The sequence below is a fragment of the Aptenodytes forsteri genome, unplaced genomic scaffold (assembly GCF_000699145.1).
Source record: "Aptenodytes forsteri isolate BGI_AS27 unplaced genomic scaffold, ASM69914v1 Scaffold61, whole genome shotgun sequence".
NCBI lineage: Eukaryota > Metazoa > Chordata > Aves > Sphenisciformes > Spheniscidae > Aptenodytes > Aptenodytes forsteri.
In genome coordinates, this window is record NW_008794443.1 from 3,409,526 (window position 1) to 3,432,944 (window position 23,419).

The 23,419-nt window shown below is 39.5% G+C and overlaps 1 protein-coding gene across 9 annotated transcripts in view; it reads right to left on the reverse strand.

Moving 5' to 3' along the window:
- Positions 1-395: 395 nt before the first annotated feature.
- KIF1B (kinesin family member 1B) overlaps positions 396-23,419 on the reverse strand; it is a 94,333-nt gene continuing 71,309 nt past the window's right edge. For all 9 annotated transcript variants that reach the window (XM_019474726.1, XM_009289645.1, XM_009289642.1 and 6 more), the window contains 22 exons: positions 22,949-23,067; positions 21,052-21,137; positions 20,784-20,913; positions 20,285-20,444; positions 19,565-19,655; positions 18,858-18,976; positions 17,785-17,840; positions 14,951-15,059; positions 14,230-14,296; positions 12,699-12,783; positions 12,331-12,436; positions 7,809-7,923; positions 7,111-7,244; positions 6,517-6,578; positions 5,658-5,803; positions 5,050-5,289; positions 4,560-4,631; positions 3,804-3,925; positions 2,880-3,029; positions 2,181-2,373; positions 1,437-1,555; positions 396-666 (listed from right to left, as the gene is read on the reverse strand). In XM_019474726.1, coding sequence (XP_019330271.1) covers positions 624-666; positions 1,437-1,555; positions 2,181-2,373; positions 2,880-3,029; positions 3,804-3,925; positions 4,560-4,631; positions 5,050-5,289; positions 5,658-5,803; positions 6,517-6,578; positions 7,111-7,244; positions 7,809-7,923; positions 12,331-12,436; positions 12,699-12,783; positions 14,230-14,296; positions 14,951-15,059; positions 17,785-17,840; positions 18,858-18,976; positions 19,565-19,655; positions 20,285-20,444; positions 20,784-20,913; positions 21,052-21,137; positions 22,949-23,067 — 2,524 coding nt within the window. In that variant the 3' untranslated portion in view covers positions 396-623. The remainder of the gene's footprint in view (positions 667-1,436; positions 1,556-2,180; positions 2,374-2,879; positions 3,030-3,803; positions 3,926-4,559; positions 4,632-5,049; positions 5,290-5,657; positions 5,804-6,516; positions 6,579-7,110; positions 7,245-7,808; positions 7,924-12,330; positions 12,437-12,698; positions 12,784-14,229; positions 14,297-14,950; positions 15,060-17,784; positions 17,841-18,857; positions 18,977-19,564; positions 19,656-20,284; positions 20,445-20,783; positions 20,914-21,051; positions 21,138-22,948; positions 23,068-23,419) is intronic.

A 23,419-nucleotide genomic window follows, 5' to 3' on the forward strand; every position in this document is an offset into this window, starting at 1 on the left:
GGACCCTGGAAACTCAAAAACTTGCACCAAGTCCAAAATCCAGTCTCCCCAGATAGATTTGTCCAACATCAGCTTTCAACAGTTTAAATTAGCGGCTGGATCCAGAAAGCCTGAGGAGCTATTGAAGTTCCTGGCTGGGTAATGTCTACATAGAAGAATTTACCTTTCCCTGGCATCAGAACTTTGTCCTGAGGGAACCAATGACTACTGCCAAGTCACAAATTGAATGAAAAACCTGCAGCAGTCTAGACAGACAACAATGGACAGTGGGACAGACACCAAAAGGTCAGTTGGACTGGGAAAACAATTGTTATAAGAAAAAATAAATAACTTTTTTTTTTCTTTTTAGAGTCGTGCATAATCACTCCATTTTTTTGAATTTTTTTTTTCTTTCTCTTTTTGTTTGGCCACATGCTACTAGTACGATTCTTGGTACAAATGAAAAGAAACAAGGTAGGGTTAGAATACCTAGAAAATGTGCTGAAGAAGTTGGGAAGGTAGGGGATGTTAAGCCACAGGATTACATACAAGAGAAACCGTCAAGAATCACAAAGAGAAAATGAGAGGTAACACTATCTATCAGAAGGTGAGTTAGGGAGAACAGATGAGAACATTACATGGACTCAGTACTTCAGCTGGCCCGTGCGTCTTCGAGCCAGTTTTGACCTGCACAAGAAAGAAGTAAAAAAAAGTATTTGTTGAATTCTGGAAGTTTATTTTTCTTCCCTCCCCACAGTTCGTCCACCCTTTTTTTTAAATCCTTTCATATAGTCCTAGTTTACTCCACATGTTTAGAAAGTAAAATGTATCAAGGGCTATAATGACAAAGACTTCTCACTCTTCTGCTGTGCTCCTTTAAAGGAAGACGGGATCTTTCAAGGACTGCACTGTTAGGAAATTATTTGATGCTGTACAGTAATAGCTTAGTTTTTAATTTTTTTTTTTTTTTACTGAAAAGAAGAGCTACTGTAGCGTAGCAAGATCTCTCCAGCAAGCAGGGGATGTCTGTGACCTGTGCTAAAGGGAAGGCTTCTAGAGAAGTTCAAAAAAGGGAAGGAAATGAAATTTCTGCTTTAGCTCACAATCAAGAGAATGAAAAGGCAGTCCAGACCCGCCTGCACAGAGGCAATAAGAAGCTTTATAAATTTGTAAAATACCAATGCAAGGAAACCATTTTGTGGCCTCCAAATGTACTATTGCATGAAGCATACCACACATGTTCAAACTGAATACATCTGTCAAGAATGTCACAAGCCAAAGCAACAGCCGCTGCATTTCCTGAAATACAGGGCTTGTTTGGTTTTGGGGTTTTTTTGTTGCCCACTCTCCTCCCTCCTTCAGTTCACCCATCTTGTCAAATTCTTCAGAACAAGATTAAATTCTGTGACAAACTATCTGCCTCCTGCAGCATTGTCTGCCCAAGAACTGCCTCTTACCGTATTGTGCCAGCAAGAAGTGGATTGAAGGCATATAACCAGTCATTCATGTCTTTGTCATTGATGGCCTGGAGCAGGACCCCACGATGCTTTGTGCATACGCCAAATGTGTTGGGTGTCTGGAATATTAAGGACAATTTAAAATACTGAAGTCTACAAGCACAGAAGCTGATACACACCACTCCTCTGAGGAACAGTTTGCTATGTCACACTCCTAAAAAACACAAGACCTAAGGTCTTTCATTTAAGTTTCACTGGTCATTTCCAGGATATTATTAGTCAGTCAAATAGGACATCTACAAAATATAGTTTTAACTCATGAGTGTGGACTTTAAAAGCTGCTGAGGTGGACTAGTAAAGTTAATTTGATTCCTTGAAGGATGTTTGTGTGTGTTGGTTTTGGTTTTTTTTAAACAAAAAACCAAATCACACAACCCCCAAACACCACACAAATGAAACTACAAAAACCAAACACACAGCATCACGGTACCAACACATGCTCATTAAACAAAATATGATGCATAACAGCAGTCATTTTCAATCTCTTGTACAACTGTGTCCAAAACATAAGCAGCCCTGAACAAACTGGGAACTTTGTGGGCAGAATCATCAGATGCCAGACATTGCTCCAAGACATAGATGCATTTTCCTCGGAGCAGAGATGACACACAGGATGGTATGGATGCACTACTACCTGTAATGTTCCTGCTCTACGGGTAAACAAACAATAGCTCTCAGACTGACCTTTACCATTGCTTGTTGATCCTCACTGTATTCCACCTGAGCTGTGGATAAGTTTATGATTCCTCTTTCTACAGGATCTTTGTCACTGTTGTAAATAAAAACGTAGGGACGGCGAACCACCACAAAGTGCTTGGCCCAGGAGCTGGAGAGTGGCTCCTTGAAGTGGAGGTATCCTTTCTTTGAGACCACAGAGCTGGAAACAAACAAACAAAACCAAACCCACAGATAAACAGGAATACATTTTCCCCTAAATAAGACACCTACTGAGTATCCCTATTAACTGCAAAACACCGTAAGAGACACTTGGTCCTTATACGTTTTGTCTGCAACAGTAGTATTATGAAAAAGTTCTATAGCAAGCTGAATTTTGTCTTCAAGAACTGTGCAAAAGTCTGACAGAACGAAGGACCCACAAAGATCTCTACTTCAGTAAAATTCAGCCATGGTTTTGATGATAACAGACATTATATTTAAGCCACTGGAAATCCTGTTCATTAAGTAGATGCAGAGAATGACCGCTGCAGAAATCAAATGTCAACACGACTCTCGTCAATCCTGCCTCCATCATACAGAACTCTGCAGTTCTGCTATCACCTGTTTCATTTACCTTCCTCAAATGGGTCAAAGAAACTACAAATCTCAGAAAGCCCTTGTGACAGCTCTCAGGAAGCCATGATCACACTACAATAGGAAACATACCCTGGTCTAATTTCCTCAATATCAGGAACGAGGTTTAGGAATTCATTCTTTCCAGCTCTGGCAAGATAGGAAGTTTCTACTGTAGGAATTAGCTGGAACTGTTCCACCTCATGACAGGGACTGGAGGCACGAGAATTTGCTTCTGGTGTCCTTTAAAAAAAAGCGGAGAAATAAAAGTAAATCACAAAAAACCAACTGAATCTGACAATGGAATTTAAAGTGCATCTACAGCCTAACCTGTCTTACAAGTTTCATCCTCCAGTCCAGATTTTTTGTATGACATTGGGATCCTTTTGTACAATAACAAATAGCATTTCCCTTGAAATCTGTGGAATAAGACTTATAATAACTGCTAGTAAGTTGTTTCCCCACTACTCCTCCCTCGTTTCTCTTGCCAAACACAGTCACAACACAGACATATGTCTTACTATGGTTTGATGTAAAATGCACTACTTTGTCAGCACTCCTCCTCTCAGGAATGTTAAACTGAGAAGGTACAAATCACGTCTTTCACTAAGTAGTTATTCCCAATTTAATCAAAAATATCTTCTATACATACAGCTGAGAAAGATAAACAGGGATTACTGGCCAAACTGGTTTATTCTGGGTTGTTGTTAGTAAGTCTTTTTAACAGACCTCTGAAAAAAACTTGTGGACTCTACACACTGAAGATGCACTGGTCACTGGAATGACAAGTATCTGACTGTTCCTTCAGCACAAAAAACCCAACCCCAACACTTCAAAAGAACAAAACAGGCAAAAATAATTTTGCAGAGTGATTAGAGAAGGTAAGGCAAGGGGGCTGATACAGAGAAAGTAGGGAAAAGGAAGAAAGGGGGAGAAAAAAAATAAATCAGAAAACATAGCAAAGAGATTCGTGAAGCACTGAGAAGTAATGTTTTTCTATTAATACCCTATACTTACTTCTGATCAATTGAATTGCATCTTGAATCCACCAGAGAAGGGCAGGTAGATGAAGGTGTGAGGGTAGCACTGCTGAAACTTGACACTGATGGGTCCCGCCCAACTGGAGAGATATCCGACAACTACAAGGACAAATACAGGCAAAATATTACAGAGGAGTTTTTTTTTGTAGCTAGTGTTCAGTCCTGGCTAGAACGTGGCACCCAGCACGTGGAAGGCTCAGAAATATATAATAGAAGAAAGGTATTTCTATCGGCCATTTCCCTACTCAACAGCCAAATTTTTGCACACAACCATCATAAACCCATCTGGGGGTGAAAATACAATGGCACTTCTGTAGACACAGCTTGTCATTAACGTCCTACACTTCTGATTATTCACACCTTGACTTCCTCAACAGAATATTAGACTATCCAGTTTGCAACTTGGTGTCCCCTGTGCCTACAGTCAGAATTTTTTAAAAAGCCAATTTATCCTTTTACATAGGGAAAGTGTATGTAGGGAAAGATAAGAAGAGCGCTTCCAGTCTGCTAATAAACTAGAAGCTATACTATAGTCCAAGTTCACACCATTTCTAATTCCTGCAATAGTCTTTGGAACCTGACGCTGAATAGCCAAATGCTTCCAACAGACTGAAAATAAAGAAAATTAATATGAAGTGTTTTGTCTCTTCATAGTATCAACAGATTCCACAAACTACAAATACATTGCTATTGTGCTACAAATATAGTGTATTGTACTGAATGAAATATTTACCTTACAATCACTGATGCTGTTGTACACCTGGCTAAATTCCCGATTGAAAGTATGAGTAAGAAGCTGCAGACACTAAGATGGGGGGAAAAAAAACAAACCACACACAGAAAAGAATTTTACATTTAGATTTTCAGAGAAATTTGAACACAAGGGGCAATTTGCCAAGACACACTTGGCAGCTCATGAAAGAACAAACAAATTCTTCTGGGATTTTTCACAGCAGTTTAGAAGAGGGGAATAATCACTTCCCTTGATAAAATTCAAAAGTTTCATTTACAGAACTACTAATGAAGGGGAATGAGGTACAGCCATAGCACAAACCTAGCCACCAGCACTGGCTGGTGAGGATGGATGATCTCACTATAGAGCGTATTAAAAAGAAACTCACACAATACTGGATATTCACCATGCTATTTGAGAAGCTCATCATTAATCTTTAATCATCTTTGGCACCTCAATTTAGACCCATGACGCTTTTCTCATGTTATACCTTGGTGGCCAGCTCTTTCTCCCGATCCACCAGGCTCTCTATATCTGCTGAGTCATAGCCACTGCTCTCACTGGGCGTCACAGCACTCTCAAATGTTGTAGTCGAAATTTGTGAGGAAATGCTGGTGGAGGTACTGAGGGTTCCACTGCTCAGACTGGGAGACAGTGAGTCACTCAGGGACTTGGGGATGCTGTCACCAAGCTTTTCACGAAGCAGAAGGAAATGCCGGGTTTTTTCCACCTAGTAAGAAAAGCAATCAGTTATCATCTGCTCCAGGATGTTGCCTATTTTACAGGCACTGAATTCTTATGCATTCTTTTAAGATTCATACCAGTAAACATTTTCCCTGTGGAGAGGAGTTTACAGTGGCACTAGAAGTTGAATCGGCCTTTGCTGAATACACAGATTCTGAGCTGAAGGTTCTACTCAGCAGCCAGCCACACACTTTCTATCTTCTCTGTCGGAGAATTTATTTAAATCTTGAATTTGAGAACAAACTCCCATTTGGGAACCCATTCAGCTCAGGTGGTCTCACAGTGGGTAGACTAAAGGCAAATTCAAAGGTACAGTTGTGCTTTTTCTTTCACTTCCCCTGTCTCTTTACTCACTTCATGCAGCAGCTCCAGTTTCTCCAGTTCCCATTGATGCTCTAGAATGAGACTGTCACCCCTGGGCCTCCAACCTGCCAGGTTCTCTTCTCCTCGCACATATGCCACAGATGTATCCAGGACTTTCCTCCTCCTCCTCTGCATTCCTGAGCAGTAAAAAACAACATAAGACATGTTAAAAACATAGCCAGAGGGAAGCCACTAAGAAACACTTACCAATTGCCAATCTGCAAATAACCAATGCTTCTGCTGTTTGGCTGGAAATATACAACGCAATGATTTCATTAACAGCAATCACACATCCCAAAGAGATTTGATTTAGTCCAGCTTTCTTCATTCAGATATTTTCTATGGACCACAATATAATGCAAACTCCTGTTCAGTCTAATTCAACACAAGAACTTCAATTGCTAGGTCTTAGAGGAAAAATATGCTGATACTACATGAACTACATTCCTTCCAAGTTATCAAGCTTGCATCAGGTATCAGCAATATCTTCAAAAGACCAAAAGAAAACTCTATTGCTGCAAAACCAAGTCTCAGCTGTGTTAGTTATGAGCCATGTATTATGCCCCCTAAGTCTATGATCCATGTACATGCCCAGCTTCCTGATATACCCATGTCAGAAAATGTAAAGTTTTCAGTGAATCCTTGGTTCACCAATGGTAAACACAGACCCAAGTCAAAATTAAAAGCCTGCATAAGTTTTTTATGGAATAGCAATGTTCCATCGCTCTTGTGAAACACAGGAACTGCTTCCCATCAGGACAGAAGTGTTTACTCCGTTCTGCCTACAAAATTTTCTGCAATATTTCAGTTTACAGCATCTTTATCGCTTGAACACCCAGTCACTGCTTACCTGGACTTCCTGTGTCTGCCATTTTGCATAAACTTAGTTCATAGATCCCGGTTACTCGATTGCTGTTCACAAGAAAACAGAAGAAAAAACCAAACCTTATTATCTTCAGAAATAAAGTGCGTTAGCTTTAGTTAAGTGGTCCCCAAATTAGGAGTTTAAGTATAGTTGTTCATTAGAACTACATCTGAATTCTAACCTTGACATAAAATAGCCAGGAGAGACTGCAAGACCTCTAAAAGTGGCATTTCCCCCATGTTCCCCCCCACCCCCCAGTAGACTCAGAGAACAGCTGCTGCAGTAAATTCCAGGTCAGGATCAGGGTAATCTATGTGCAAGCTTGAAAAATGGATCTCTCTTCCCAACTGTTCAGTCAGAAGGCTGGAAAAGGGGTCAGTAAAGAGAGAAGCCATCAGAGTTTCACTGAAATAAATGCAAGCAAGAAAGAATGTTCAAAACCAGACTGGAGAACTATAACTAGATAGACTTTCAAAGAAGAAATAAAGAAAAACTAAGCTACATTCTCCCCATGCCCTCTAAGAGAAAAAGCAAATGCTGACATAAGACATCGATACCAAAATTAGTAACTGAACTTACGAATCTGGAGATTTGGAATAACCACTGCCAAAGAGATTGCGTAGCGATCGTGGTGGCGAGATCTTGGCATCTCGTGAGTAAAAGACCATACAAACATCCTTTGTTATAACAGCAGGCTGGATGCAGTGGTCAAGCTATGAGAAAAAACAGTAATGAATGAGTGGCTGCAGACAACTATGCCAAGTGATACTGCTTCCCTCTTTTAGTGGGACAGCTTTTTGAAATTTGTTCTTGTTTGGGTCTTTGGTGAAGGGTTTTCGTATGTTTCTGTGAAAGAGAACCGTCAACTTTCTTCATGCATCTTGTGGCTGAAACAATTGTACTACACAAAACAACAGTGTCTTGCACGCAAAGCCAAGAGCTAGGCCAGTGTTCGTAACACTAGTAGTACTTACAGAGGAACGTTCACTGATTTCAATGGATTTTCGGATACAAAGATAGATAAAATGAGGCACAAAAGATAAGAGATCACCAGTTTCACTTCACATTGTTGCAAGGCAGTAATACCTTGACATCAAGATGTTACCTGTGAGTAAGTTTTTCCACCCTGTTCTCAGAAAATGAATAGAGACTTTCACTGGCTTCAGAATTGAAAAATCACTTAGTCCAGTAAGTATTTATCTCGGGTACACACTGTCTGCTGTCTCAAATAGTTATCACTTGAGTCACAAGCAAAAAGGAAGGCACAGGTCTCTTACCTCCAGGTAAGCAGAAAGGGTCATATATATCTTCTCTCCATATGGTGTCACTCGATTGAGAAGAAGGGAGTTATGCAAGGAGCTATCCCAAACTGCTTCAAACCGATAGAAAGTCCTGCAAAAAAATACAGTAAAAGCTCAATAGTAAAAGTTCCTCTGCATCCCCCTCATCAGTCAGTGTAAAGCATCTCTCTCTTGACATCATCCACTATGACTGCTATTGACCTCAGTGGCTTAGACAACAAATACTTGAAGCAAAGACCTTCTCTTCTTTCCCAAGATTGATTACTTCTACCTCAAATAGTGTGGCATAAGAGACGATTGCCTGTTATGAAAAAGAGTCATTTAAAAGAGAAAAGAGGAAATACAGAAGAGAACAAAAGCTGTCATAACACTACGGGGAACTCAGCACTAACGAACAGTGTTTCTAAACAGACAGAATTCCTCTCTGTTGCTTCAGGCCCAATTCAGCACAGCTGGACCTTCAAAGTGCATGGGAAGATTCTTTTTTATAAGCAACACTCATTCTACACCGTATTTCAGGACTAACATACAGCAACAGAAGAGATCCCTCTAATACTTAGTCATATAAAACCAGCAGCTTCTGACAGCAAATCAGAATGATTGATAGGTAGGGATAAGTCCTATATTCAAGCGATAAAGACTTCTTTCTATGTCCCTACTAGCTTCAAGTAAAAACTTGCAGATCTAACACAAACTTTTGTAAGAAGTTTCTTCAATTTGGTACATGGAAAGACAGGAGCTGGAAGCTCCCACAGTTCTACCCCAGCAATCAGGAAAGTTCATCTGTTCAAGTAAAAAGTGAGAGACAGCATCATACACAGGACAGCTAAATCATCAACTCTAAAGTCCCCATTACACTCTCTCCTCTCTAACAGGGGCTTAGGGAAATGAGCTTTCTCCTTTCTCACAGGTAGAGACTGATTTCATGTACGTTCCTTTGGAAAGAAGTCCTATACCCTTATTCAGTAATACAGCACGCTTTGCAGTTTTCTACACCGGTAACAGAAAAAGAAGGTATTAATTCTTCATCACCTCCATATAATTTCCCTCCCAAATCCCCTTGCCACTGAGGTTTTCCATCCCATTTCGAGTCCAAATGATGTGGTACTAAAAGCAAGAAAGTCCTTCACGTATATTATTTTTTTAAAAACAAGTTATATCTCTAAAGAGCTTCTGTACTGATGCCCAAGGCCAACTCAGAAAAATAGAAAATTAAACCAAAGACAAATGACAAAAAGCAGGGTGGGAGTGCAAGGAAGAAATAACAAAAACCAAACCAAAACAAAAGGAAACATGAAACAGCCTAAGAGCAGACGTACCAGAAACGAAGAGTTCTGATCTCAAATAGAGTTCCCAAGAATCCCCTTTTCCTGATAGCAATTACACAATTCTGAGCTAATACATTGAGGCACCATGAACTGTGCAGTCAAGTAATATAATTTGAGAATATTGCTAAATACTGTTTGCATTTGAAGTAGCATACTTAAGAAATTACTTCTAAATGTCTTGCTTCTATTAAAATGCTACAGAGAAACATATTCTAAAGGCTAAGTAATTGGTAACTTTAAAAGCACTGTAATGTAATAATCCTTACTTGAGTTAGATTAGGCAAACAACACAGGTTGTCCTCTAACCCTTTACAAATCCGTGTTGAGTCCCTATGTTTTAATCTTTCATCATGTCTTAGTTATGAGAGCAATTTTTTAAACTTTTAGCAAGCTCCAGATCTACTATCTGGGTGAAAGAAAAAGTAGTAAAACCTGGTTCTCCACAGATGGGAAAGCCAGCGTACCTAGCCCCTGATTCAGCTCTGCACCATTTGCCAAACACGACTTCTCATCACAAAGAGAGAACACAGGTGTAAATGTTCATCAGTGCAGAACTAAATGCCCCTCTTTAGCAAAATGATGATTTTTGTATGAACACCAAGTTGACAGTTGACAAGCTTCAAGACAGTTACTCTACTGGATTTTGTCTAGCCAGGAAGTTAAATATACACAATCTTGCTTGTCCAAACCAGAACTTGCTAGAATAGTTATAGAGGGGGACAAAAAACAGAAGTGAGCAAACTTCTTTCAGCATAGCCAACAGTGCAAGGAGGAAAATGGAGCACAGAACAAGCAAAGCATGGAAAACAGGAGAAACAGGTTAAAGGCAGCAATGTATAGTTAGAACTGATTTTTAAGTGAATTTTAGCATTAGTGAAAGGTGGTGAATTGAGAGCATTGAAGACTTAAGTCTTCTCTTTTTCAAAGAGGCAGAACACAGAAAGCAGAGTACAAATTGTCCCAGATTGTGCAGCCACCATGCTTGGCTGTGATCCAATCTGGAAGGTGAAAGAGGAATCCAGTCTGAGCAGCTACTACATGTCTCGCTTCTCTGCCAACTGGTAAACTAAGAAGTAGCAACCACATGGTTAAATTTCAGATGCAAATCCAACCTAAGAACACAGGTTGAATGCCAGTCACATGGCAGCCACTGCTTTTTGTTCAGTGCAATTCTGAGCTGGAATTTCAAGTAACCTAATCATTCAGTCCTTGACTTGGTACTTCAAACATGGCAAGCATTACAGAGTCAGAGACAGTAAGAAATTCCAAATTTAGTTCTTTGATACAGAACAAAGGAAGAAAATAGCAAGGACTACAAACAGGGACTATATTCTGATGGCACATTTTGAGAATCAGAAAGACTGAATGAAGGAAGCTATCTCTTACATGTGAAGGAAAGTTCACCTTCACAAGTCTCCCTCTGAATTGTACCTGAATAAACCCCTGACACAAAGGAGGAGGAGGTATACTACTTCTGGAAGAGCTAGGAGGCGTGCTAACAGAATTCAGTAAAAGCTAAAAGGGAAGTGGCAGCAATACAAACGGGACATAAAGCATTCTATTTTCAAGAATCTTTATGTACAAAGGAAGCAAACAGAAAATACCTAGGCATATCCTTATCAAGAAAGAGCCTGTAAAAACATAGAAAGAGCTTCAGTTAGTGCAGCCAAAAGCAGAACAGAAAAACAACAGCTTGGAGGAACAGAACAAGTGGGCTTAAAAAAACAAAAAAAAAAACAACAAAAAAACACCCAACACAACAAACCACAACCAGAAAACAAGTTTGCAGACAACGAGCAAACATAAGACATATCCCTTAGCAGGGCTTCAATCCCGCTCCATCCCCCTGCCATGCACTCATCCCACAACTTAAGCCTTGGCATTTTGGTAAGAGATGGTCAACAGCTTCACTTCACTCACACTCATCCTTCATCCAAGCAGCCCACCTAATAGAAAACTACAAAGCTATATAGGAATTTCTTGAAATTGCTAGAGAACAGAGTATAGGGCTTTCCAACTGCAAATCCAATAGTATCAGTCTGGAAACTAGCAACAGTCCCCTTATGTTCCAGTTACACTGATGCAATTTAGTGTAATTCAAACACACTAAAGTAAAATACCCACTTCTCAGTAGGAGGCAAAGAATAACTGCTAAAAAAACCCCATCACTGTGTGCATTTACAGGCACTAGGTGGCAGGAAGACATTCAGCTGGTAGGAGCAGTGTCCTGAATCCACCTTTAACATTGCAGTGGTATTTCAAAGTCCAAGCCTCTAATGGAGAAGGAAGAAGCCATTTCAGCGCCTAGAAGGATACCGCCTCCAGCATTCAGAAGCTACAGTGGAGATGGGCTCCAAAACAACCCCCTCCCCTCCAGAAACACTTATTCAGAGTTAAATTTCAGAGATATTCCTGCTTTGCACCAGCTAAACAGAGCCACGGAGTGGTCAAATGACTTGGCTGATGTCAGAGTAGGGAGAGGCTGTGCCGGCAATACAGCATTCTGCTTCACTGCCCCTTGTTGCAGACACCGAAGCAAAACAATGTGGAGTCTGACTGATCTTTACAGCAATGCACCCTAATGAGGAGACACACGCAGCCAGAAACTTCTCAGACAGGGGCCCTGCTGTTGTCCAAATGACTGCAGTTACATGGAACAGACACCCCCTTATTAGAACTGGGGTCAATTTGCGATACATCTGTATAAATCCACAAATTATGAAGTTTAATTTACAAAGCATGGCTCTTGCTTAAATTGTCACACGCTTGTTCCAGGAATAATATAGGTATGTACACATCCATAAATATATCGCCCAAGTTTGCCCTTGAACTTCAATGCTGTATTCTAGCAACAAACCTTGATGTCAGTTTAAAAGTTCCTGGTTAAATTCTGAGACTCCCTCAAGCTGTTCCTTTCCATCCTCCCTTTATGGTGCTTACAAATGGAAAGTAATTCCAGTGCATTGTCAAGAAATCCTCCGTGTAGACCAATGGACTTCAGCTTTAGCAAGAATTTATGGTAATCCTCATTCTCTATCTGTGTGCCCTGTGCCCATGGAATTCTGCATTTAATAATTATCAACATTCCCAGCTTTCCAAACATGCTGCCAATATCTCAGAGGTCAAAGGAATTTTAGATTTCTGCCAGAGCGCTCACTTTATTCACTTACCTACTGGAGCTGTGAGAGGACTTCAGGTATTTTGCAGAGATAATATTCAAAGACAGAATAGCATCCACAGCAGCTTCATCTACCTCTGCTTTATTTCTTACACGTCCTAAAAAGGGTAGGAGGGGGAATCAATTAAAACTAAACCTGAAACACAGAAGGAATTTGTTTTCCCAAATATCATTTCAGACTATGTGATTAACAAGCAGCTGTAAGTGGAAGCTGCAAAACTTAAGTTTTTCCTCTGGATCTTTTTCAAAATCCTCCTCTTACAGCCAATACTCATAAAGATGACAGAATCTGATATAAAGAGAAATTACCATTAGTACTTTTTCTTCCTTACATAGCAACATGGAAAACAATATACTCACCAACAACCAGCTCTCGCACATCTTTCCAGTGCAACTCACTGCCCTTCTCATGGATAATGGTGACTGTGATTCTACGCTGGATTCCCTGGTAGAGTTCAAAAACAAAACACTGGTGAAGTATTCACATACACGCACACTAACATCATCTATTCTGCACTTATACTGCAAAAATGAAGCAAATAAGATCATTTAAATTAGTCTGTAACTGTGACCAAACACCTATGTGTTTCAGGGCCCTAAAATTAAAGTAAGAGGAACACTATATTCTTATATGTAACAGAAATTACACTTCTCCCTCCTCACTCCACAAAGGCAGAGGTTTTTAACCTAAAATAGTCCTGAAATTGTTGCTATGCTCTCAGAGAAGATAGGTACGATCCCTGGGATATATCAGAGTGGACCACAAAAACAAGCAAATACTTGGGTAATGTGTGCTTATATACTTATATGTTATATTAAAGTGTATGTACCAGAAGAAGTGTATCTACCAAAAGAAGTTATTAGAAAATAGCAACTACTCATGCAGATATTCTCCTCCTTTGTCACATGTATCTGTTACAAGTCAGAATAGAATAAAACTCTGTAATAGCTGGGAAGAAGGTAAAATTGTAGAACAGAAATAAACACCACATCTGAAAAAGAAAAATTCCCCAGGTGTTGGCTTCAACAGATTCCACTCTTCCAAATGAAGAGGATAACTATGCAGGGAGAAGGTGCTTTGTGTAACTGTTTCAAAAGAAGTTGAAAGATGTTTGCCTATATTGTGGATTTGGCAATGGAATTACAGAGGGTAGAATTACTCTGGTTTGAACTGGAAGTAACTGATGAAGCCACAAGTAAATCCAAAACTGAGTAACTTTTTTTTTTTTTTTTTTTAAGGAAATTATTTTAGTATGACCATTATTCCTAAGCTATAAGAACTGTTCCTATCATTTTAAGAAAGGGAGGAAATGCAAGTCACAGGTAAACTATGAAAAGGAACTGAGAATTTGAGAGTAGAAAAAACATAACATAAACCTATAAACAATATTTAACTAGGATTATCTTTAGAATCTAGCTAAAGACAAATTATTATTAAGGATTATTACATTAGCGTTTGTGATTAACTACAGGCATTTAAAATGCACTGAGACATGGTCATTGTGTAGGTCTGTCTTATAGCCACATGCAGTGAGAGAGAACCAATGAAAGTTGAGTCCACATGATCCTTCCGTGTCCTTGGTAGAGATGTTAGAGCACTGAAGGCACAAATCTGGTCCCAAAGGTTCCTGCTTTTTAAAAGGCTTTCATCTTTCATGAGCGGGATGCACACTGATAAGCAAAGGAAACAGCAATATACTAGGGGCCAAACATACTCTCCTCATAGCCTAAAGCTAACAGACTAAGTACAGACTGAAAGATGACTGACCCTACAGCTATCATTAGACAGCTGTGTGGGAAAGGAGAAGACATGAAAGAGGTAAAATCCAGTCATTAGCATTCTAACCCCCCTCAGAGACGAAACTTGCAGTTCTACAGCCTTCATTAGTACCTGGTGAAGCAGGAACGTCCCCTGACAGGGCAGGCCTCCAGTGTGATCCACAATAGCAGGAATATACCTGTGTGAGACAGTGAAATCAACAGGCAGGAAAGATATACTAGCACAGCAACTTTACTCTGTATTCTGCTGCCAACAGTTACCTCTCCGTATAGTATCTGAAGAAATTAAGAGTGTTCCTACTGACTCTCAGACTGGACTCTATTGGACCACAGAAATACGGAAGTATCATATACTGTACTTCCAGTACTTCTGGAAAACTCCGTGGAACTCGCTTCTCAACATAATCCCTGCAGACCTGTCAGGGGAAAACCTTCTCTGCAGCAAAGGTGAACATAAAATAGGACCTGCTAGATGACTTCTGGAGCATAAAGTCTCTAGTGACCCAAAAAATCTAAACTCATGGCCTACACAGGATAAGTTTTCCCAGCACCTGTTCAGCTGGTGTGCATGGGCTTTCAAAGTGGAAGGATTACTGCAAGTGTGAAAGAATGTCATTCTATCTCTTCAGTCCTTTCCAATGGGGACAACGAATGCCAGCAGAATTTACACCCAATCACTACAAACCAGCCAGACACCAGGCTGACATAAGCCAAGCCACCACCCAATAATGATTGCTAAACATCAACCTTGTCTGAACAGAACAAAGGGTAAAAAAAATCAAACTCCCATAAACCACTGTTCTTAAAACATAAAAGATTAATACAGGACTTACTCCCCTGTTGGCTCCAATTCGCTGATCTCAAACCATACAAGGAGGTCATATTTGCTCACACTCTGGCCCAAGCTGGGTTTGCTCATAGTATTTAGCTTTGTAGCTGGCACTTAAAGAAAAAAAAGAAAAGAATGGTTTACAAAGACTGAACAAGTAAAGCTTACCCTAGGGCTCACAGAAACATGTCATTTCAGTGATCCTATGTATTCTATGTACATATGCAGACCACATCTTTTTCCATAAAAATGAAGTTGCTTACAGCAATCATTATTTCTCAAAGCATTGGTTTTTAAATCTGAGTTACTAGATTATAAAAAAAAGTTAAATAACAAAACAAAAATGTATCAAAAAAGCTTGTAAAAATATGCAGTCTCTCTAGATCCACAGAAAGAGAGTTTCCTCAAATGTGCATCAGTTACTTTATGGGTTAACAGTTTGTGATTTCGAATGGCTTAGGTCTGTTCATCTGCAACTTTACTCACCCATAAAGTACATTTCGCCTTCCCCACATAAGAAGAAAAACAAACAAACAAACAAACAAAAAAGAACTTAAAACTTCATTCTTCACTTCTTCATGTTACAAATTGCTAGTCTCCTGTACCAGTTTAGGTAAGAGAATGTGTATGTAAAAAGGCTGAACAAGATTTATTCCAGAGCCATAACCCTGCCAAACTATGGTTCTGGGCTCCTTATGTTTTGGTATTAGCGATTACTACTGGCCAGATCCTCTCTAATTCCTTTCATACAAATGTAGGGATAAACCATGTTAAGAAAATAGCGGGATAACTGAAATTCTAGAAATAACCTCATATTCCTTCACACATACTTACACCACACCTTTTAGAAATCATTACATGACTTCTCTTATCTGCTCACTCATTTCATTATTGTAAATGGGAACATTTTTTAAATTAAATTTAAAATTTAAAAAGCTTTTAAAGCTTAGTTCCTGTGTACTCTGACAGGTATTTTTGTAACTCTGCAATTGTTTTCTATTTTTTCCTCCTTTCACATACAAACCTCATTGCTTTTATTAAGCCAAATAATTATTCTCCCTTCTAGCCTCTCAAGCCCCATTCTTCCCTTGCTCAAGTGTTCATTAGGTTCTCCTATCGTCACACCTTTGTGTATCCTTCAGCTTCCACCATGACTTAATTTCCCATGCACTGGAAGGGCATAACAGTCCCCAGTTAAGAAAAGGTCCTTATAGGTGTGCCTGTGTATTCTCTTTTGAAAAACAAAATGTGAATTCTGTTTCTTTTCTGCGTAAAATAGCAGCTATCTCAGAGGGACAGATTTTACAAGAATCAGTTATTTACAGCACTACAAGTCCATCATGCTGGGTAGCAAGCTTCAGTGTCATCATTTACTCTTCCCATTCATTACTTAGGGTAGTCACTCTCTTGTACCCATCATAATCATGTAGCTGCACATGAACTCATTACAGCTGGACTCAATGCTGTTGATAGCAAGAGGAACATCAAACACACAAGTCACTCAAGTCTACTGCTAAGCAGAGAAACTCAAAAGCACCAGAAGAGAAAAGCAACAGACACATTTAACTAAACATGAAAGCTGGTTCTAGAAGTTCTCATGGACTTGCACTGGCATAATTAATAACCAGCATGTCATCTTTTTTTTTTTTTTTTGGTAATAAAACAGAATACAAATGTAAGTGAGGAACAGCACTGTTAGTGGCAAAAAAAGAAGATGAGCAAAAAGGAAACCTATATAGAACACAGCAGAACATTTCTTCTACAGCTAGCTATTTTTTCATATGCAGTATCTCTCATCCCAATCTCACAAAACTATGTACGGAACACACACACACACAAAAAAAAAAAAAGAAAAAAGATGTCCAGGAAGTTTCAGGGAATAGATCCAGTGACGCAGAAAAATCTGTGATACCTAGCACACTGGAGTTTATAGACTCTCTATATGGTTCTCTCTAGAATAGCCCTAAACTTAAGCACAGCATCATCCTTCCATGACCGCAACCGTGACAGTTTCTGGTCCCAAGAATAGTACATGATAAAGATAAGAAAAAAAAAGGAATTTTGAAGCACGTTTTGGAACTACTTCTACATCTACCATAGATCAAGTTTGGCTACTAACCATCTCGTTTAGGAGCCCGCTCACTCTGACAACTGGGAACAGGCAGAAAGAGAAAAGGTGGCAGCTGGTCAGCTCCATCCTGGAAAGCAGCCACAGCAGAGGACGCAAGCACGTTGGCATGCTCGGATAGCGTGTTCAGCACATGCACGTTTACATAGCCAGACATAAGATACCTAATCAACTCAATTTTTCTTTCATGGTCTGCAAAGGGAATGGAACACACACAAAAAAAAGGATGGTAGAAATATGCAGGTGAGAGAAAGCTGGAGAAGTAGGAAATAAAAGGTGAAATGGAAAAAACCACAGAAGAGTTCAGCATGCATTATTACAATTAAGCAAAGAAAACCAAGGGTCATTTCAACAAGACTGACTCACTAAACAAGGATGTTAGAGAGCAAAAAGATGAAGCAGTTAATGAATAAGCAAATTTCCAGTCAAGTGCTCAGTAAGCACATAAAGAGCCGTAGCCAGATCTCATGGAATACGATTAACACCTCAGGAATGAAATTCTACCCTTTAATGAACCAAGAAGCACTTCCTGCAAGAGGGGGTTGAAAAGAACACATAAAAAGGAAGATAGCCAGCAAAGATAGATCCAATGCCCTTTGCAACATTCACTCCATTATATTTCTTGGTGTCCTGAATAGCTTAGGAGTACACTACAACCTTCATTTTCAGTAGCAGAGATGTGGTGTACAGAATTAGAGAACTGTTCTCACCTGGCTTTGAGAGTGGCATAGGGGGAGGAAAGAATCTTCGAGAAGGCTGTGGAGGGCTATACAGAAATGAAAGGAGTTATCAATATAGAGTCAGCTAAACATAAAAAATATATACAGATACACACACATGCATGTATGTATACACATGTGTATACATGTGTATACACATACACCCCCAGTACAGTCCTTCCACCCATTTTTGTCTCTAAAAATGTCCTCACAATCCCATGAAGACAGGTAAATATCACCTGTCAGGAAAACAAGTGGACTCAGCACACTTCTCAGGCTAACCTATGTCCTTTTTCTATTCTAACTTAAATATTTATTTTTTTTACTGACAGCTAGGATTAATTATGATGTCCAACTGCTCTACCCCCATTCTGCACTGAAAATTTAAGTAGGTAACAGACATTTCCCAAAATAACTTAAGGAAAAGGAACAAGCCTCAGCTGGCATTTCCTCTTAAAACCAGCACGTGCTTCCTCTTTGCAGCTGCTGCCTTCAGTAGGAGGGCTAACCAGGCCAAGCAATCCAGACAATAGCCTCTTCCCTTAGGCTATGAAGATGGCAGGACTAGGGGTCCTTTCCCTGATTCCAAAAATTCAAATGCTCAGCAACTTTGGCACTAGTATGTCAAAAGGTTGAGTGCCTTTTGTTTTCCCCCTAATCTCCTCTCTCTTCTGTTGTCATCCTATCTTTATGCATCAGGCCACTTGCCCTGAGGGAACGCTGCATCTTGGAGCACTGTTACGGTTTACCCAGAACTCAGTGAGATCACCACTGAAGTTCTGAGTACAATATTCTACCACCACAGTGTTTGTAGGGTGGATGCAGCTGTATTGGCAAAACAGCTTTCCATGTTTGAGCCGGTAGAACAATTCCATTACTCACTAAAAAAACAACATACTACACTGGGTAAATAGGCCTCTGCCAGCACTCTTACATCAGTCAGGAATCCTACTCGTGAGCATGTTGCTATGTAATTTCAGGAGTATGAAAAAGTACTGCCTGAACTGCAGAGCTAACCTGAGCATGATCACAAACAGCCTTTATGCCAGAATAGTGAACAATACCTGTTGAGATCCTGTCCTTGCAGATGGAGAGGATGCTGCTGATAATGTCCAAAGACTTCAAACACAATAGGCTTTGTTTTGATGTACTCCACAAATGATTCCGTCACTTCCACAGCAATCTATTAGGCAAAGTAAGGAAAGAAAATGAGACATGCAAAAAGGAAATCTTATAAGTGTGAATTTTAGGACTCTGTATTTTTCATACGGTTTAGCGCCACTCACAGTAAAAGCAATTGCACTCCTTTTTGGTTTAGGCATTAATTCTACTCTCCGATAAAGGAGAAAATGAAAGCCTCAATATCAGGCATTTTAAGTAGGAGAAGAGGAGGCTACATGTAACCAAAGGATTACACAGTTCATAAAAATAAATACATTCAGTTCATCTGAGATCATGAGCACTGCTATTCACATATATTTTATTTCCTGAATTCTAGACTGCTTTCATCGAACATTCTGGAAAGGAAACAGAGAATTCAAAGGCAGGAAGTAGAGGTGAAACAGAAGTTAAATCTGCCACACAGAATCATTCTGTATTTTCTTCTCCATTGGGGATTACATCATTCATCTGATCGCTCCTCCTACTGTCTGTTCTTAATAATTCCCCTTGCCCCACTTTCCCATACACCTCTCATGAGTTTAACAAGAAGGATACACACAACTCCCAGTGCTAAAACAGGCACTTACTATTCATATAAAGTTTTACTTACGTTCTGAACATGGTAAAACCCAAGGGGAGTCCCTCGACCATTGTTTTTGAGAGGTTCTGTTGAGAAAGCTTCATCATGCCGATGTAAAAAGCTTTAAAAAACAACCAAAAAAACCAAACCAAAAATAAAACACCCCAGAACAGTTTAGTGAAGATTGCTGTGCTGTGAACCCAACACTGAAAAGAAACCCATAAATTTATTCTGCTAGAACTTTCCAGGGAGTTGAGTGATGGCCTAAAGCTAGGAATACCCTAGTCTTTGGGACCACAATTCCTGTACTTGTTTTGTGTCTTTATTACTCCCATTTTTCGTTCTCTTTCTTAAGAAACTAAGCCACAGGACACTTTCACTTGAGAGCTACTGATTTACTCAAGGGTCATATAGCTTTCATTATAATTGTGCATATGTACAATCTAATATCGTATTTTTCACATTAAAAGCCATTATCAAGCAAAAACTTAAGATATCTATAACTAGTAACTTAACAGTCCACTCTGATTCTTAATTCCTTTCTGCAAAACTTTATTCCTTAACACCACGCTAACACAAAGCGGGTACTGCTCGTAACAGGAATTCCAGTAACTGACAAGGTGTTTCTCTCTGCTATACCACACTGCCACTGATTGGAAAAGCTCTCAATCAGACCCTCCATCGCCCGCTATTATTTGCACTCTCTATCAAAGCATTCATTGCCTAATGTAAATAAGGACAAATTCTTACTTGAACTGGCAGAAAATATCTGCATATTCAGGAAGGATGCCGCTGGCCTGTAGCACTGTCACACGGAAGGTAAACACGCTACCCAGTTTCAAGTGATCACCAATTTCCTCAGTGAATCCTTCCATCGTCATCTTTCCATCCAAAGTGGCTGACTTCAAGTCTTAGGGAGAAACAAACATCCCACATGAAATCGCTTTTTTCTTTTTTTTCTCCTTTCTTTTCTTAAAATATTCCTCCAGGCAACAGTTTAGTCCCATCACACTTTTTCTTTTGAGCCCAAATTATTTGCTGATAATCAAAAGCTCCAAATACTTGGCAACAGTTTTTCTGCAGTTCTTCAAATGAGTAACCCCAGCATCTATCACATGCAACCCATCAGTTACACCTCTCCCTACCTATCGTATTCTTGAAGGACACTCAGAACCCCTTTCTATCACTGACTGAAAGTGTCCCAGATTTCCCTTAAGTTCTCCAAAACTACTACATCTTTCTTCCTTACCTAGCTCATTCATTCTGTTGATCTCCTCTGGAGGAGTGGTAACCTCTGAATTCTGTCCTTGCCCTTCCACAATTCTTAATTCTTCCAATGACAGTCCAGACCGAGTCATCGCAACAGAAGAAAAATCACTCTGAAAAGTTAAATGAAGTTGCATGTAACAGACTCCTGCAGTTTCTGATTTCCCCTTCTTCCCCGCGCATTACTTACTTATTTAGAAGCACAAACTACTGCACTCAAAGAAACTGAACACAATTTTAAGACTTCTTACCTTATCAAAATATTCATTGTCAAATGAAATTTTAGCTGTGCCTGACTGTCGAATACCAGATCCATAATCTGGGGCTTCTTCATCAGCTAAAAAACAGAAAAAAAAGAAAAAAAAAATATGAGGAGGAGAGGGAAAAACCCTCAGAGTCATCTAAATGGACATTCTGATTACAACGGAAACCAGTCCGTAAAGTAGAAGAGGCCTGGTTCCAGTCATCCAATAACAGACTAGAATAAGTGCTGGAAAAAATCATAGCAGAAATCTACCCATCATGAACTCAAGTGTGCGAAAACAACAAGACAAACTATGACGTTTCATCATGAATATACTTAACTTCAGAGAATTTTGAATGCAAAACAACTTTAGTACTCATTTTGATTATTTATTTACTTCTGATTATTATACCTGAGGTGAATTAACATACCATAAATACAACGACCCACATGGGAATGTACACTCACATTGATTTAAACTACCATCTAAAATTCTGTAGCCATAAACTAAGCAGTCACACTAGCAAAGCTTCACAAGTATGTGCCCTAAGTTTGAGAGGCGGATCTGTCCGTACAATCTGTCCATTTAACCTCCTCCTCTTTGTGGACAGTAACAACAATGAGGTCTGGTTAAATGCCAGGGTTTTTTTCCACAGTAAATACAGGCTTGCAGGAGAAATCCCAAGATTCAGAATGTGTTCCAAAACTTCGCTTAGGGACCAAATAATGCCATGGCCCTTTTTCAAGAGATGTCCCCAGTTCAATTTCTATTAGCCATGGTGTATTCTATTTATTTGGATGGATAAATAGAATATTTATTTGGAAATATTTGATCAATGCTAAAGGAGACCAAACCAAGCCAGAAATGAGACTTTTGTACACATTAAAATAGATTTTATTTCACTTGCTGTTTTAGTCCCTGCCAGAGTGATTCTTACACATCTTCAGAGTCTGAGATTTCATTATACGTTCCCATGGAGAGCGAAACTTCCAGGGTTACCCTACCTAAACAATAAAGAAATGTTGGCAGTTAGCCACTGCTAGAAAGGACAAATTATGGGACGTATCTGAGCTCTCCCAGCATGGATAAGACATGGCTAACTACTAACAGTAAAACTCAACTAGCTCACCCCATACTGGAAAAGTATAAAATATTAGCAGCTGACTAGCAGACTGCAGTTAAGGTCTGGCACGCATACAATGGCAGTTCAAAACTGGATGAAGCAGTTACCATCCCCATCTATCTACCCTTGTCTTCTGAAAGGCTGATAATTCTTGGTGATTAAATAGTATGTTAAAGCAGCTTCTAAGTCTCAACACATTTTAGTGAGACAATGAAATGGAAAACTGCTGCTGATTTCTGTTTATACTATGCTGAAAACCGTCAGTTCGGGAACTTCTTCACGTGCTGTTCAGTCAGAGAATGGAGGAGCACATTTCTGCGCATTATTTAAAAGGACAGTTTGAGAAGAGCAAACACGTGGTACATTTAGCTTTTCTGCAAGTCATCACAACTACCAAACTTGCATATACCCTTGTCCACTGTTTATACTGGGTGCCAGAAAGAAAACCTTCGCTTTATTTTTAGTTTTTAGACTTGCTGACACTAGTTAGCCATTTCACCATCTTAAAAAGCAGTGTTGCATTAGTTGCCAGGTGTAAACTTCAGTGGTCAACACCATCATTTTGAAAGCTTCTGATGAGTAGCATTATTTCAAGATTTATTCATGCTTGGTCCATATGATTCACACAAATGAAAAAATTTTAAAAGCAAGTTAATAATAAACAAGTGTTCTTTGCAACACTAAAATTATTCAGGTTTGACTTGTTTGCCTGTTTTTTAAAGCTGCAGCTATTCATAGCGTACCAAAGAGTTGCAATGTAAAGCTCTCAGAGTATCTCACCTGCTATAGCTTGCACTGCTACTCGCAGAAATCCTCGTACTTCCCCTTTCTCACTAACAACAGCTACTCTGTGAATAAGAGGCACCGGGTACAGTAGATTGCTCAGGTATACAAACGCTCTGGTAACAGGAAGGAAAGAAAACACAAACAGCATTAGGCAATCATCTGCAAAACCAGACTGCAGTATTTGGTTGGCTAATGGGACATTCAAATCTTCAGACAGTCTACTTTACTCCATCTATTAGACCTGCACTGTGGTCCTGTATCCATATTGTCCACACAGGGCTCTTCAGCAGTGTCAAAGCTAAGTGAAGCCAACAAATGCTCTAAACCAGAGTATACTGGAGACACAGGGCTTATATTAGTGAGTTACAAAACACAGGAAGGAGACAATTTAAGATGATGGCTTTATAAAAGGTAATTTTGGATGCACTACAGTTGTAAATGGAGCTGTTAGCAAGATGGTAGAAG